The sequence below is a fragment of the Odocoileus virginianus genome, chromosome 11 (genome assembly GCF_023699985.2).
Source record: "Odocoileus virginianus isolate 20LAN1187 ecotype Illinois chromosome 11, Ovbor_1.2, whole genome shotgun sequence".
Taxonomy (NCBI): Eukaryota; Metazoa; Chordata; class Mammalia; order Artiodactyla; family Cervidae; genus Odocoileus; species Odocoileus virginianus.
The window spans coordinates 15,878,632-15,895,483 of NC_069684.1; the positions used below are offsets into that span (position 1 = coordinate 15,878,632).

Below are 16,852 nucleotides of genomic sequence, written 5' to 3' on the forward strand. Positions count from 1 at the left end.
TCGCTCAGTCGTGTCTGACTCTTAGCGACCCCATGGACTGCAGCCTACCAGGCTCCTCCGTCCATGGGATTTTCCAGGCAAGAGTACTGGAGTGGAGTGCCACTGCCTTCTCCAAAACTAGAAGCAGCTATACATAAAACCATAAAATTCAAGATCACTTTAAAGGATGAAATGGAGACTTTGTTGGTGGTCCAGTGGTTAAGACCTTCCTACAAGGAAGATCCAGTGGTCCACCTTCCCTGGAGGTGGTCCTACAAGCTCTGGAGTCCTCATGCTACAACTAGAGAGAAGCCCACACAATGCAATAAAAAGTTCCAACGTGACACAGTGAAGTTCCCACGTGCTGCGACTAAGACGCAATGCAGCCAAATAAATAAACACATAAAAATAAATAAATAAATAAATGATGTCACTTGCCATGCCCAGTTAGCTGTGGCCTGGCCTCTGTCCCTGGAGATCTCAGCCTGTGAAGATCCCCTCCCACCATATCCCACGTACAACCCCTCGGAAGAGACAAGAACCAAGCTTTGGGATGCCACTGGATTCATTGGGCTCACAAAGAAGACCGGCCTATTGAGATGAGAAATGATCTTTAAACATTAGAAATCCCCTTTAACCAACAGCAAAATAAGTAGTGACATGAAAGAACAATAAGTATGTATAAAGCTGAGTGGTCAGTGTTCTAGCCGTGAAACTGACAGAATCCTGAAAAACTTCAAAACGTATTCCAATAATCTCCAGCCAGGGAGAGAAAAATAGCCTCTGGACACAATGATGCTTTAATAGTTTCCAAACATTGAGAGGTAGGATTTCCCTGTCGCTGTGTGGTGGTGAAGATTCTTGAGCCACTTGGTCTATTACAAGCTATGTGATAAAATTTAAAAACAATAGAAGAGGAAACTTGGTAATTTGAAATTTTCTCTCATGTCAGTTCTAGAAACTGGAGTTTGTGCCTTATTTTACCCTGCTGCTCACTGCCGTTTTTAAAGGATTATGGACTCACATACGCAGAGCTCTGAAAAGCCAGGACACAGACGTCCCAGCTAGAAACATAAGGGCTGTTGTTATGATAGATCCAAGAGTCCATCAGGTCTGAAAATTGATTTAAAAGATAATTCTTAAAAAAGAATGAGAAATAAACCATGAAGGTATCTTGTTAAAGAACATTAAACTAGCAACTGAAGTCCAGTCCTGTTACTAACTGCCTGGCTCTGGTCAAGGCAATCACTGTCCTGTGCCTCAGTTTTCCAATCTATAAATGAGGGTCACATGTCCTGGAGCCCAGCTCTGCTCTAGCCAGTGATGAGGATTTGGACAGTCACTTCGCCTCCCTGAGTGTCCTTTTCCTTAACTTTAAAAGGAGAAGCTCCGGTGGAGAACCCTTAGGAGTTATTCTCATTTAGGTCCATGATGCTGTTAATAAAAGAAGAAACGTGCAAACCTTTTCATAAGAAATGCCCAATATAGGTATGGCTGAAAATCTGATCATTTTTCCAATGTTTAAGTTAGTGTGAGAAATGACCTGGCTGCAATTTAATTTTTTCTAGGGTGTGAAGATCCATATTCACACAATGAAAGAAAATAAAATCTGGAAAAGACACAGTCAGGTTTCTGTAAAGAGGTCAACAAGACTGAAGAAGTCCAGGATACATATACATTTGCCCAATTGATCTCCACCTTCTTGTGATGGAGGAAGTCCATCACATTCATCAGTGCCGCCATTCTTTTCTTCTTTTATGACATAAGGAAGCCCATGTTTGTTGGGGAGACATGTATACAGACATACAATCACCCACAGACACAAAAAAAGACTCAGCTTTTGGCTTTGGGTGTGACTCAAATATTACATCATATACCTGGGAATTATATTAGAACACAGCTCAGTATGATTCAGTAATCTATTTGGTCTAATTTGTGACTAGAGTATTCTAGAATCTATGGTGTTATTTCTACACTGGTCTATAATAGATTGTTAAATCTTGTCCTGGCAAATTTCTCTAGGAGAAAAAAAAAGTCAAAATAGTTCAGCCACTAAGAACTTAAATGGGAAAAAATGTTCCCAGGATGGCCTCAACATCTTGATTTCATGCTCCTGACTTTCCCATAAACACTGATTGCACATTCTTCCTCAGCTTCTTGGGTCAGTGGAGCTAAACCAGTGGCTGCCCCAGTTCAGGACACTCAGAATTTAAATCTACATGGGAATTTTCAGCTTACACTCTGATGCATTTCTATACTCCCATTTATTATACATACTTGAATATAAGATGAATATAAGGCCACATTTAAGTCTTTTCAAAATCTCTGTTACATAGCACTTTCTCAGTTACTTTATTTTTAAAATAGAGTATTGTTTGGGGAAGACACGTTAACCTGAAATGACCTCAACCAATGTTTCAGATATTTATTAAGTAAGAAAGAGGCCAAGCTATCAAACACAATTCTCCTAATAGTTCATCATCCCACAATTGCGAGCGAGCGCTTGAAAGTTATCCTAAGTAACCCTTTTGAGATGACTTTGCTGTGATGATCACAATGAGGGCTTCAGGATAGTTTTTAATTCTTTTTCATGTTTTCTGAAAATGGTGTACTTTTCAGTGACAGCAGCAAAAAATAAGACAGAGCTGTGTCTCAATTCACCTCATCCAAAATAGAGAAAAACTGCATTAAAGTGGCTTTAGGAATGCTAAAAATGGAATTTGAGAAGTGACAGACCATCTAATGTGGGGGTCATCTTACACATGGGCATGTTCCAGAAAATAACAGATGCTGAACTTGTATGTGATGAAGTACAATGGTTGACAAAAGGTAAGAAGAAATGATATGAAACTCAATCCTGAAATTCCAATCTGCTTTGGGTTCCTTGCAAGGAATTCTGTTTGTTTCATTGGGTAAAATTTAGAGCTCACTTCAGCCTGAGCCAGAGGACTCCTCATCTTTCCTGGACTAATGAAAGGAGCCTCTCCCAAAACTTTACCACTTAAAACTCAGAAGGCATTTTACTGACATTTGGTACTGGCAGAGCAATTAGTTATATAATAGTAATACTGAACACTGTGAGTGTTTACTAGGCATTGTGCAAAATGCTGTACATGCAATAATCACAGCAATTCATTATCTTCACTTTAGAGATGAGGAAATCCAGTAACATGGGGGGCAGCTTGCGTCACTCCCTTAAGTGGTAAATGATGCAGCTAGGATTTGAACCTCATTCTGTGAGGCTTACCACGTGATGCAGTGGTAAAGAATCTGCCTGCAAAGGCAGGATATGCAAGAGATACGGGTTCAAATCCCTGGGTCGGAAAGATCCCCTGGAGGAGGAAATGGCAACCCACTTCAGTATTCTTGCCTGAAAAATTCTGTGGACAGAGGAGCCTGGTGGGCTATAGTCCAAGGTGTCACAAAGAGTTGGGCATGACTGAGCACACACGAACACATAAACACAACCTTACTACAGAGCCTGTACCTCTATGCAGGATGCTATTCCATTCCAACAAGTTGTGTGTGAGCTCAGTCACTCAGTCGTGTCCAACTCTTTGCAACCCTATGGACTATAGCCTGCCAGGCTCCTCTGTCCACAGGATTTTCCAAGGAAGAATGCTGGAGTGGGTTATCATTTCCTTCTCCAGGGGATCTTTCCAACCCAAGGATCAAACCCACGTGTTCTGTACGGCCTGCATAGGCAGGTGGAACCTTCACCATTGAGCTATCTGGGAAGCCCACCACTCCACAAGTTAAATAACAGAATCTCCGAGAGTATAAATCTTTCCAGGGACCCTTTCCACTAGTTACAACACAATCCTAAGTGCCTCTTTTCCAGCATCAGGCTATGGGAGAAACTAAATTTATGATCTAAATAATCTTGGATTCTGAGTTCACCATTCTAGAACAAGTGGTTCAAAACTGACCTAGTGGCTTAATCCTATAGTGTCATCTTAGCCTTCATCCTTTGTGTATTCATATTTCTATCTCTGAGTAGAAATCATGACTCCTAAAGTAGAAATTTATGACTCTCACATTTTTTAATTGAAGTATAATTGAATTACAATGTCGTGTTAATTACTGTTGTACAGCAAAGTGACTCTGTTAAACATATATATATGTATATTCTTTTTCATATTCTTTTCCATTATGGTTTATCAGAGGATATTGAATATATTTCCTTGTGCTATACAGTAGGACCTTGTTGTTTATCCATTCTATATCTAATAGTTTGCATCTGTTAACCCCAAACTCCCAATCCAACCCTCTCCCACTACCTTCCCCTTGGCAATCACCAGTCTATTCTCTATGTCCCTGATTCTGTTTCTGTTTCATAGATAGGTTCATTTGTGTATGACTCCGATATTGTTGAAACTTTTCCTTGCTCTAACAAAACTCTCCTCTTTCTTGATTCTCTCCTAGCCTCGATGCCCCTTCCTCCTGTTCCTTCACTATTCTTCCATCTCCTTGTTAAGTATTGATGTTTCTTTTACCTCTTTCTCCCAGGTAGTCTTTTTCCAGTAGTCATGTCTGGATGTGAGAGTTGGACTATAAAGAAAGCTGAGTGCCGAAGAGTTGATGCTTTTGAACTGTGGTATTGGAGAAGACTCTTGAGAGTCCCTTGGACTGCAAGGAGATCCAACCAGTCCATCCTAACGGAGATCAGTCCTGGGTGCTCACTGAAAGGACTGATGTTGAAGCTGAAACTCCAATACTTTGGCCACCTGATGCAAAGAGCTGACTCATTTGATAAGACCCTGATGCTGGGAAAGATTGAGGGCAGAGGAGAAAGAGATGGTTGGATGACATCACCGACTCAATGGACATGAGTTTGGGTAAACTCCAGGAGTTGGTGATGGACAGCGAGGCCTGGCGTGCTGCAGTCCATGGGGTCACAAAGAGTCGGACACAACTGAGTGACTGAACTAAACCCAGGTAGTCTCATCTATTTTCAAGGCTTTGTTGGACTCCCAACTTTATATTGTTTTAATTTCTTCTAAATTTCAAAATTATAGTTCCAGCTGTTCACCGGACATGTCCACTTGCAACTCAAACTCAATATATCCCCATGGAAGCTCACCTCCTTCTCTTCACCTACTGCCAACCTTGCTCTCAAATCTGACCCTTTTGTTAAAGTCCTCATTTCGTTTAATGGCATCACTGCCTAACCAGTTACATGAAATTGAAGCCTTGGACCCATCTTGGACTCTTTCTTATTTCTCACAGTTTCCCCTTACTATTATCCCTATTGCACACACCCATTGGATCACCAGATTCTTCCAATTTCACCTCTAAATGTCCCTGTGATCTGTTTCCTCTTTGCTGTTCCATGACCATGAAGAAAACCCTCATCAAGTCTCATTTGCATTATTTCAATGGCCATTTGTTTGCCTCTCCTAGCTCAATTCCATCCTTTAAGCACTTAAATGAGTGACCTTTCCCACGTCCACTCTTCTTAAAAACCACCTGCAACCTGGTGACCGTGCTTTGGAAAATCAAGTGTTCCTTACTTGCTGCAAATTATAAATCCTTCCTTCTCTGGGAAAAAAAAAACACCTTCTGCAACCCTTCTTTGCCACAGGGCACTAACCTAACTGCATATCCTGATCCTGGCACGTGAGGCTCTTCACCACCAGATTCTTGGCTACATTTCTAGTGGCATTCCTGCCTCCCTTCTCCAGGCACACCTCCTCAAGGGAACTATGATGCAGACCACTGGAGCTACAGCCACATTCACACCAACTGTGAGCTCCTGGGGGGAATCTTTATCTTTCTTAATGATCTGTAAGCATCCAAGTTCACTACACTTGCACTGTTGGCATCAGACATCTTTTAAAAATGTAGTTCTAGGCATTTTGAGGTTCTTCACAATAACATCTCTTCCTTTCAACAGCCCTGCAAGGTTACACAGCACTGTTGCCTCCAGTTAACAGGCAAAGAACCGACCCAGGAGGCTGAGGTGTCTGAATGGTTACTGATAAGGAACTAGTAAACAAAGCAGTCGAAAATTTGAAGTCAGGTCAGCCGGACTCTAAAACATGTGCTTTAACTGAAACCAACTCTGATTATATCTAACACTATCATTTCACCTGCAAGGCAGCACCCAGGAAGCAATGTTCTTGCTTTAGGCTCTCAGAGGTGCACAGAGGCAGGTCACTTTGGGAGATGGCAAGCACCATACTTTCAGTCCAACTCCCACAAGATCCCAGCATCCCATAAATGGAAAAGCATGCGTGCTCTGAAAGTGAAAGTGAAATCGCTCAGTCGTGTCTGACTCTTTGTGACCCCATGGTCTGTAGTCTACCAGGTTCCTCTATCCATAGGATTTTCCAGGCAAGAATACTGGAGTGGGTTGCCATTTCCTTCTCCAGGAGATCTTCCCAACCCAGGGATTGAACCCGGGTCTCCCACATTGTAGGCAGACGCTTTACCATCTGAACCACCGCGTGCTCTAGCCTAACGCAAACTTTTCACACTCTCATTGAACCCCAAATGAAGCCCTTTCAGGAGGCAGCCTAACATTTTTATTTGGCCTATCTTTTAAAAAGGGGAAAGTCTGGAAATAAGCCTAAACACTGCTTCTGACTTAACAATTCATTAAGTCTTTCTGACCTACTGGACGCTCTGAGCTTCTCCATCCTTGAGGAGTTAGAGTCTAAACTCTGTCCTCCTGACTCTAATTTCATTAAACAATTGATGTTGTTGTTGGTCAGTCACTAAGTCGTGTCCAACTCTTTTCAGACCCCTAACCGGGCAGGCTCCTCTGTCTATGGGATGTCCCAGGAAAGAATACTGGAATGGGTTACCATTTCCTTCTCCAGGCGATCTTCCCAGACCAGGGATAGAACTTATGGCTCCTGAATTGCAGGCGGATTCTTTACCTCTGAGCTACAGGAGGAGCACATAACAACTGATATCTCCCTACATATTTGTTCCTTTTATCTAATGCTAACACACACACACATACACTCAACTATAGCCAAAAGGGAAACTGCATCAACAATTACTAACTATGTAAAACATATGTACCTGTTCCCTTATTACTTTTATAATGGTCCCTGAAGCTCCAGTCTAAGAACCTCCAGATCAAATTTCAGATGTGTCTCTGCCAGTAGCTGCTTCTGTAGCATTGCACAAATCCATTTCCATATTTTCATTTATTAAGTCAGGGGATTCTAAGAGTTGATCCATAAGCAGTCTCTCTGAATCCTGATACTCAAAGACTATTCTTACTTTTAGGATATTTCTCATTAGGTGAAAGCTATTTATTCTAAGGGAATCTAGCCTACATGGTCATTTTCATAAGCGATTTTTAAATGGTAATCACAGATGATGACCTGGAAGTTAATTTCAAGATTATCTTAGACAAAAAAGACTGAATCAAATGCATTCAAATACATGCTAAAACATTTGTGCCGTTCAAGTACAATTCAGGTTAGCATCACCCAGACTGTGAAGTAATACATGGAGTATCTAAGATACTTCCATGTACCCATGAACTTGATCTCATGTTCACACATGTTCACACGTGTGAAAATGGATATTGGATGTATTGAGATAATTCTCAAAGTGCCATCAGATACAAGAAGCAAAAATAAACCCCAAAATTTGAGGTAATTAGGCAAGTATCATTGGTAAAATTCAGTGACTACTAACTAAAACTTAAAAAAAACACCCGTTATGTGTTGTCATGGCTGATGCATGCATACAGTATACCGTTGCTAGGTGCCCAGGAAGTTTTGTTTATAGGAGTTGAACTCACGACGTGACAGCCACTGGGTGCCCTAGATAAGATCAAATGGTCTATGACATAGGTGCCCGATAAATGCCTGTTGAATAAATATTATGTGAAAATACTATAAAAAGTAACACTATGCAAAAGGAAAAGCATTGTTAGACTCTTAAGGCTCATTTTCCATCCCAAAGAAACGGGAATTCCAGAGGGATGAGGTGCCTTTTCAACCTTCATGGGGTTCAAGGTCACAGAAAATATTCCCACCAAAATTCCATCAATAAAAACACACTATGGGGAAAAAAAAACACACTGTGGGAAAAGACTTTATATACCCACGTGTTACTGATTAAACCAGAGCCCCTTGATCAAAATAAATAAATATATAAACACTCAAGAAGGCACGTTTTTGAAGGGAAGAAAACCCTGGTTTGGCACAATCCATTGGCTTCACATTTTAAAATCAGACAGCGTTACATATAATACTATTGTGAACCATCCTCTGGAGGAGCCCCACAGGGCGGAGGAGGAGGACGCTCTGAGAAGGTTCTTGCAAAGCGGGGCGCCTCGGAGGTGCGCGCAGCCATCACGGTCTGCAGGGCAAGGCCAGTTCCCGGCCCCGGGCTGCGCTGTTTTTTTCCGGGAAGGGACTCACCTGGCGTCCTGGAGTTGGCCCGGGCTGCAGGCAGGAGGAGCAAGAGGCAGAGGCAGCCGCTGAGCCAGAGCGCAGGCATGGCCAGGCCGGGCCGCGCAGTCCGCCGCTGCAGGGGAGCTGCCCGGCGCCTCGCCGCTGGGAGCTTTTCACTCTGCGCTCCGCTGTGCCTTCCTTTTCCTCGATCAGGTGGTTTTATCGACTCTTCTACCTGACTCAGTCCTGACAGGAAGAGAGCCTGTGTTTCAGGGTGTGACTCACCTGTGAATAAGGAGGACCCAGCCCTCGGGAGGCAGACAAACACACGGCACACTCGGAGCTGTAAAAGCGCTCACCCCGGCTGCCGGGCCCCCCCTCGCCGCAAGGAGGGCGCACACCTGGCCTAGGCCGAGGGCGTGGTACAGAGGCTGCGGCCAGGGCTCTCGCGGGAGGAATGTGCCGGGTCCCCCAGAGCCCTCCTTCTCTCCCAGGGTGGTCCAGAGCAGCGCGGGCAGGTAGCTAGCAGCCCGCCCCCTCCTCCAACTGGGAGGCCCAGTCTTCTGTGCTGCAAACTCAAATAAGTCAGCAGCTCTGATCAGCTCTGGCCTAAAAGTCAACAAGGAAAACAGGCCAGTCCAACAGTCACAACACGGTCCCCTCACCCTCTGGCCTAGGCTCAATCTCTCTCTGAAATACAGTAACCCCACCCCAGCCTACCCACTCTGCTGACACCTCATTCCTTCCCTCACCATCACCTGGCTGGACCAGGGTTCCTCTCCTGGGTCCCCAGAATATCCTGATCTCTTAAGTCATCTGTTGACTGGTGGGCCTCCCTTATGAAGGCTAAGTACCGCTTTGTATCCATAACAACTGGTATAGTATCTAGCACATAGTTGGTACTCAGTAGATGTTCTGTTGGATTGAATAAGAGGATCCAGATTTCATATGCCTTTTACGTCATATAACATATTTCTTGTGCCACTCTCAATAAGCCCTTTAGAAAATGTTTGTTGAGTCCAACTTTGAGTATCACCCAAGTTCAATGTCCTAGGTGAGTGAGTGGTGTCTAGAAACAGCAAGTGGTATAGCTTACATTGTCACTTTCCCCAGGGAGGCTGAGGTCCATAATCAAGGAGTTGGCTGTCAAGGAGAAGGCGTTGGTTCCTACTAGAGATTTTTAAATTGTCAGAGGTAGATAGATAGTGCCATAGATGATTAACAACATAGATAGTTCGATAAATGATTAACAACTTAAGGCAACTAATAATGCAAGAGTGTATCAAAGGGTGTGAGGATTTTCAGTTTATGGTAATCAAGACCAGAGTGGGCTGCCTGGACAGCTAGGGATGACTTTGTACAGACCATGGAGTATGAACCAGGTGTTCATGGATACCTGGGTTCTGAATACAGCACCAAGGAACCATAGGAGCGAGGTAGATTACTGCACCTGCTCTATAATCTCTAGCAACAAAAAATGAGGACTAGAAATGAAGCTCCAATTTTCTTATCCCAAGCTTGATTTTCTTTTACTCTGTCCAGGATTCAAAGAAATAATGTAAAGATTCTTCTCTCGCCAAACTCATTGTATCTGATCACTGTTAAAGTGTCAGGTCACAGAGATCAGGTATCTAGAATTTTGCCTTCTAGTTTTTGGTACATTGTAGCAGCTGAAATCATGTCCCTGAGTTGTCTATTCCCTGTGCATCTATTCATCAGTGATAGGTAATGCTCTGCAAGAACAAGGAGCAGAGCCCTGCAAAATAAACTCCTGAAGGTAATTTCATTTTAGTACAGATTACTATAGTTTATTATATCTCAGAAGTTCATAATATCTCAGGAGAAGATATTTCCACCTACCATAATTTTTAGATAGTAATAATAATAGCTAACAAAAATACAGTACCTGTGTGTCATCACTGATGTAAATGCTTTATACATAACCCTTCAGTCTTCAAAACAATGCTACAAAACAGATGGATTACTAATTTCCCCTTTCACAGATGAGAAAACAGAGGCATGGAAAGATCAAGTAACATGCCCAAAGTCCCATTGCTTATAAATGGCAAAACCAAGATTCGAAGTCAGGCAATCTAGTTCCAAGTCCACAATCCTTTGTTAGACCAGATTAAAAAGCATCATAAAAAAAGACAAGTTCACAATATTGAATGAATTCAATGTGCAGGCCATGGTGATTTATCAACGTCTCCATTATAAGCCAACCAGACTGTGGACTCTTGGCCCACATCAATAAAGCCAAGTCACAATGAACTCTGAACAAATACTTCTGATTTTCCTAACATGTTAGCTCTGAAAGGACCCCAGGGGTCACCTGGACCTGGGGTAGAAAATGGGCAGCAGGCTCCTGGGTACCAGGCCAATAGTAGCCTCTTGGATGTGAACAGAATACTGCACTGTTTCTCAGTTCCTCCCTCTTCTCTTTGCCTTATTCTGGGTCTCCTCATACATCTAAACATCAGTCTGCTCTGGCTTTATTTCATTCATATCTTGCTCAGGGACCATACCAACTCCCTTTGCCAATTTGAATATTTCTGTAATACATTGTTGCAGTTCAGAGTGTGCTAGAGGTCAAATGTCAAGGCTCTGGAGCCAGTAGATTCCCAGGGCCAAATCTTGGCTGCTTCATCTAGGCAGGTTACTTAGTTTTCTCTAAGTCTCCATTTTTTCACTTTTGTAAAATGCAATAATAATAGAATACTTACCTAGTAAGTTTGTTGGGAAAATTGAGTTAATCACAGATATGGGCTTTCCAGGTGACTCTAGTGGTAAACAATCCACCTGCCAATGCAGGAGATATAGTAGAAGTGTGGGTAGTTTTGATCTCTGGTTGGGGAAGATCCCCTGGAGAAGGAAATGGCAACCCACTCCAATATTCTTGCCTGGAGAATCCCATGGACAGAGGAGCCTGGTGGGCTACAGTCCATAGGGTCTCAAAGAGTCGGACAAGACTGGAGTGAGGGATCACAATCATCTATATAGTGCTTAGTGCAGTACCAGGCACATAATATGCACTACACAAGTAAGCCATGATAATAATAATAATTATTGTTGCTATTATTGTCACTAGGCACTATCAGATTTTCCTTGTTACAATTAGTCACAAATAACACATGAGGATACGTCCCTGGTATTCTGGGCTCCCCTGCTGGTTCAGACAGTAAAGAATCTGCCTGCAATGTGGGAGACCTGGGTTCAGTCCCTGGGTCGGGAAGATCCCCTGGTGAAGGGCATGTCAACCCACTCCAGATTCTTGCCTACAGTCTACAGTCCAGGAGGTCGCACAAAGTCAGACACGACTGAGCGACTAAGCACACACACCATGGCGGTCCAGTGGTTGAATTCTTCTTCCAGTGCAGGGGGTGTGGGTTGGATCCTGGCTTAGGCAGCTAAAATCCCACATGACTTGAGGCCAACAAAACATAAAACAAAAGCAGTGTTGTAACAAATTCAATAAAGACTTTAAAAATGGTCCACATAAAAAAAAAAAATCTTAAAAAATATATGAGAAAGGTAGGAGGGTTTCTTTTGTTTGTTTTTTGCTTTAATCCTTCTACTCATTGATTCTTCCATCATAATTTTAAACTTCTGTGAAATGCTTGGTGTAATCCAGGTTCATGTTCTGATTACACTTACTTGGAAGTTGTTAATTAATTTGTATTTTTGCTGCATTATCTGGAAATCTCCTTCACATTCAGATTCACCTGGCTAATGTTTCAAAAATTTTGCATTTGAATATATATCCTTATGATTAACTTCAATTAGCATGTGTTTTTCAAAAAAGTAACAAAAATCTATTTGCTTTTCCATGTGACCCAAATGAATATTTTCTCAACTTCAGACAATAAACAGAAAGGAAATTTTATGTTGTGTATATTTTTACACAAAAATGTAAAAAAATAATCTTGATGCTACTCAGCAATAAAACGGGATGATCTACTGATACTTAGGAACATGAATAAATTTCAAAGCATTGTTCTAAGTGAAAGAAGCCAGGCACAAAAGACCAGGTTCTATATGATTCCATCTATATGGAATTCTAGAAAAAGTAAAACTACAATAAAAGAAAACAGATCAGTAGTTACCAGTAGGGATAGGGAATTGACTGTAATGGTGTGTAAGGATAATTTGGGAGGATGTAAGACATACTCAGAAATATGAGAGTCATCAAAAGTAATCAAACACTTAAAAAAGGTAAATTTGATCATATGCAAATTATTCCTCAATAAAACTAGTACTAAAAAATAAGAGAAAAATCTCAAAAAAAAAGCTATTTGATAATTAAAATGAGTGAGTGCATGCTAAATCACTTCATTCATATCTGATTCATTGCGACCGTGTGGACTGCCAGGCTCCTCTGTCCATGGGATTCTCCAGGCAAGAATACTGCAATGGGTTGCCATGCCCTCCTCCAGGGGATCTTCCTGACCCAGGGACTGAACCCCTGTCTCTGCACTGGCAGGTGGGTTCTTTACCACTAGCACCACCTGGGAAGCCCAATTAAAATGATACTTTAATTAAAATATGCAAACTTAAAACCAGAACTAGAAACATACCAGTATCTGCATAATAGTGACAAAGCCAGAGCACAGAGTTCAGCCCTGACATTCTGCTGTTTCTGTTAGTCTCCAAGGAGCTTCAAGTGGAAGGCATCTCAGGCCTTCAGGCCCATATACCACCCAAGAATTGCAGGGATATCCCTCTTCTGGTTGTTGTTGTTGTTGTTATTAATTTACTAAAGTGTAGTTGATTTAGGGGTTTCTTTTCTGGAGATCTGTTTCAGCAGTTTACAAAAGCTTAAGAGATGCCTTTCTGAAATGTTTGCTTAGGACCATGAATGTCAAACCTGTCTTGGACTTTTGTCCTAGGAAATCAGCCCTCGAATTTTCCTCTTTTCATTTCTAAAGTTGTCGCATTCATCTAGAGTGGAACCCCTGTATCAGTGGGGATAAAGTTTTGTGCAGAAGTTCTCTGATCAGAGATGGAAAGGTACTGGCGCATTCCCACAGGGCGTGGCCAGCAAGGCTGAAGCCTTGGAAGTCCCCTTTGTCCATTGTTTCTTTTGCAACTCTGTCATAGGCCTGGGGACTTATTTTTTTTTGTTTGTTAGTTACAATGCTGTGTAAATCACTTTACAAAACTGTCGTCTCTCCACCCCAACCTCCCAAATAGAACTGCAAATGACATGTTGATTTTCTGCCATGAGTTCCACCATTACCTTAGTTAACTTTCAGAAGGAATGTCTGGCATGTCACCCGATTTCAAACTCACTTATGATAAAAACTGAAGCACTGGCTGTTAACATGCCAGCTACAGACAGGGCTGCTGGGCTCAATTCTAAGCCTATAATCTGCCGCAGATAGTTCTAGTTACGTCATCATTTGCATAAAAATTTTAAAGACAAAATATTGAAATCAGGTGGAAAAAATCCCAACAACTCCCCTTTGTTCTTAATTGGTAAAGGAAAATGTCCATAAATGGAAATGGTTCGGTGTTTCCTGGATCAGCTGGGTAGATTCTCTGAGGCTGGCCTGACTCCAGGAGAACAATGTTCTCTGAAGCAAGCACCCAGGCTGAAGTGGCAAGCTGCTTCTTACGCAGAAATCTATATGGTGTTCCCACAGCTAGGTTTTAGGAAGCAGTAGAAGCCAAACCAGGGTTCAAGTAATACCTTTTACCTTTTTTACATTGAAGTATAGTTGATTTACAATGTTGTGTTATCTTTGGGTATATAGCAAAGTGATTCAATTATACAAACATATATATTCTCTTTTAGATTCTTTTTCATTGTATGTTATTACTTAATATTGAATACAGTACTCTGTGCTATACAGGAGGTCCTTGTTGTTTATCTGTTTTGTGTAGTAGTGTGTGTCTGTTAATCCCAAACTCCTAATTTATCTCTCCCTTCCCCACCTTTAGCTGTTTAAAGAGAAGCTGGTGATGGTTTAGTCACTAAGTTGTGTCTGGCTCTTGCAACCCCATGGACTGTAGCTCCTGCCAGGCTCCTCTATCCATGAGACTTACCAGGCAAGAATACTGGAGTGGGTTGCTATTTCCTTCTCCAGGGGATCTTCCCGACCCAGGGATTGAACTCAGGTCTCCTGCATTGCAGTCAGATTATTTACCGACTGAGCTACTAGGGAACCCTTTAAGGAGAGATGATCCTTTTTTCTGTGGCTGGCTGGTGATACACCTGGGGCCAGGGAAGTGATAGGAAATCAAGAGCTGATCCCAAGAGCAACTTCACTTGCATCTTTTTTGATGTAGTTATCACAGGCAGAAATATTCACATCAATCATCTGTTTAACCAATACAAAAAGTGGAGAGGACTGAGGAGAAGGACACATGCTAAAAAAAAAAAAAAAAAAAAAAAAGACAAAAAAGAAAGAAAAAATAAAAGCAAGGGTGAAAGATTCTGTGAGGGAACTCTAGTAGATTCAGAGGGTGGTGACAGCTCTTGTGTTGTGGATGAAATTTGGTCATCTACTCAGGCGTGAAGTATCCATTAGTATTAACATATTAAATGCCACCCTCGATTCCTCACTCATGCTTGTATGTGGAGTGAGTGAGAGAGAAGGAGCACCCTGCACTGACGTTCTCCCCTGGAACACCTTGGTCGGGGTTAGGGCTGCAGGCACGACAAGAGAAGTCCAAAGAGGTGGGTGGCCACATTGGATCAGAGGTCCTCACTCTTGCCTTGTGGAAGCAAAAAGCCAGTTCAAGAAACAATGTTTCTAAATGTGCCTCTTAATGTCAATCTAGAATGCCCCACCTTTAATAATTTAAATTGTGAAGCCCGAAAAATCCAATAGCGTTTAGAATCTAATCCTCCACCTTTAGTTAGGACATTTTGGATGCATTTTAAACATTTAATAAGAGCTTTGACCACTCAATACTGACGGCAAAGCTGTACTGAATATTCTGCATGCGCCCAGCTCGGTGCTGGGAGCATTGCAGGGGTTTTGGAATTCTTTCCTCACCACTGCCCTCTGAAGCAGGTGCTATTATTATCCTCAATTTGAGGTTACCCAGGCTCCCTTACAAATCCATGCCAAGGCCTCACTCTGGAGTTATTATTCAACAACAGTGTAAAAACAAATTAAGTCTCTCACTTGGATAAACACATCCTTCTCCAGTTTAAAAAAAAAAAATGCTGAGTTAGAGCTTCAAATAAAAAATGAAATGTCTAATCTTTTTATTTATTTTCACTTTTGCTGAGGGAATGTTTTCCCAGTTTTACTGAGATAGAATTGACAGCACTGTATAAGTTTGAGGGGTACAGCATAATGTTTTAACTTACATACACCATTGAAATGACGACCACAATAAGTTTAGTGAACATCCATCATCATGTACAGATGCAAAATTAAAGAAATAGAACAAATTTTCTTTCTTCTTTGTGGTGAGAACTCTTAGGATTTATTCTCTTAACAACTTTCATACATAACACACAGCAGAGTTAATCATATTTATTATGTTGTACACTATATCCCTAGTACCTATCTATCTTACTACTGGGAGTTTGTGCGTCTTCACTGCCTTCATCCAATTCATCCTCCCCTCAACCTCTGCCTCTGGTAACCACAAATCTGATCTTTTTTTCTGTGAGTTTGTTTATTTGTGAATGCGTACGCAGTCACTCAGTTGTGTCCAACTCTTTGGGACCCCATGGACTGCACCCTCCCAGCCTCTTCTGTCCATGGGATTTTCCCAGCAAGAATATGGGATTTTCCTGGCTAGAACATGGGAGTGGGTTGCCATTTCCTCCTCCAGGGGGTCTTCCTGACCCGGGAATTGAACCCAAGTCTCTTTAGCTCTTGCATTGGCCGGCAGATTCTTTACCACTGAGACTCCATGAAAGCCCTATAATTGACCTACTAAATACCTAGTCTTTATAAACTATACTATATTCTAGAGATTCCCCTCCTGTAGATCAACAATAAAGGTTTGCTGATACATTTTCCTTTTCACATTGAGGTTACCCAGGTTCCCTCACATTACACATTACCTTTTGTAACTCTTCAGTGTGGAAAGACTTCGAATTCTTAGGCAAAATCCTTTTGTATCTTCCAGTCGGGTCTTGATGGTCTTCTCTTGGTCTAATACCTTAATCCAGGTAAAAGAGCTCTTTATTAAATAACTCAACTCTTGAACTCCTTAGGATAATTGGAAATTAGTTTCATCATGGTGTAGTGAATCTGAACAGTCTGAAAGAGTTCCAGAATTTAGTAGCTGTCTCCCTGGGTTCAACTTTCCTAGGGTCTGGTTACACAGAAATCCCCAAACATTCCTGGGTGGTTCTTTAGCGGGAAGCTTGAAGATTGGATTAGACTTTGGTTAAAAGGTAAAACTGTGAGATCACTGCAATTATAGAAAGAGCTACAAATAATCACAGAAAAATCTAGAGACATTCCTCACTAAGTTAAAAATTTCTCACAGCCTCAGTGTGTCTACTTAGATTAAATGGAAGAATTAACACAGTGATTCAG

At 41.8% G+C, this 16,852-nt stretch overlaps 1 protein-coding gene across 1 annotated transcript in view; it reads right to left on the reverse strand.

The window, feature by feature from the left end:
* LAMC2 (laminin subunit gamma 2) overlaps positions 1-16,561 on the reverse strand; it is a 77,425-nt gene extending 60,864 nt beyond the window's left edge. Inside the window, exons 1-2 of the mRNA XM_020898471.2 lie at positions 16,372-16,561; positions 8,370-8,588 (exon numbers count right to left, since the gene is read on the reverse strand). Coding sequence (XP_020754130.2) covers positions 8,370-8,448 — 79 coding nt within the window. The 5' untranslated portion in view covers positions 8,449-8,588; positions 16,372-16,561. The remainder of the gene's footprint in view (positions 1-8,369; positions 8,589-16,371) is intronic.
* Between the last annotated feature and the right edge of the window lie 291 nt (positions 16,562-16,852).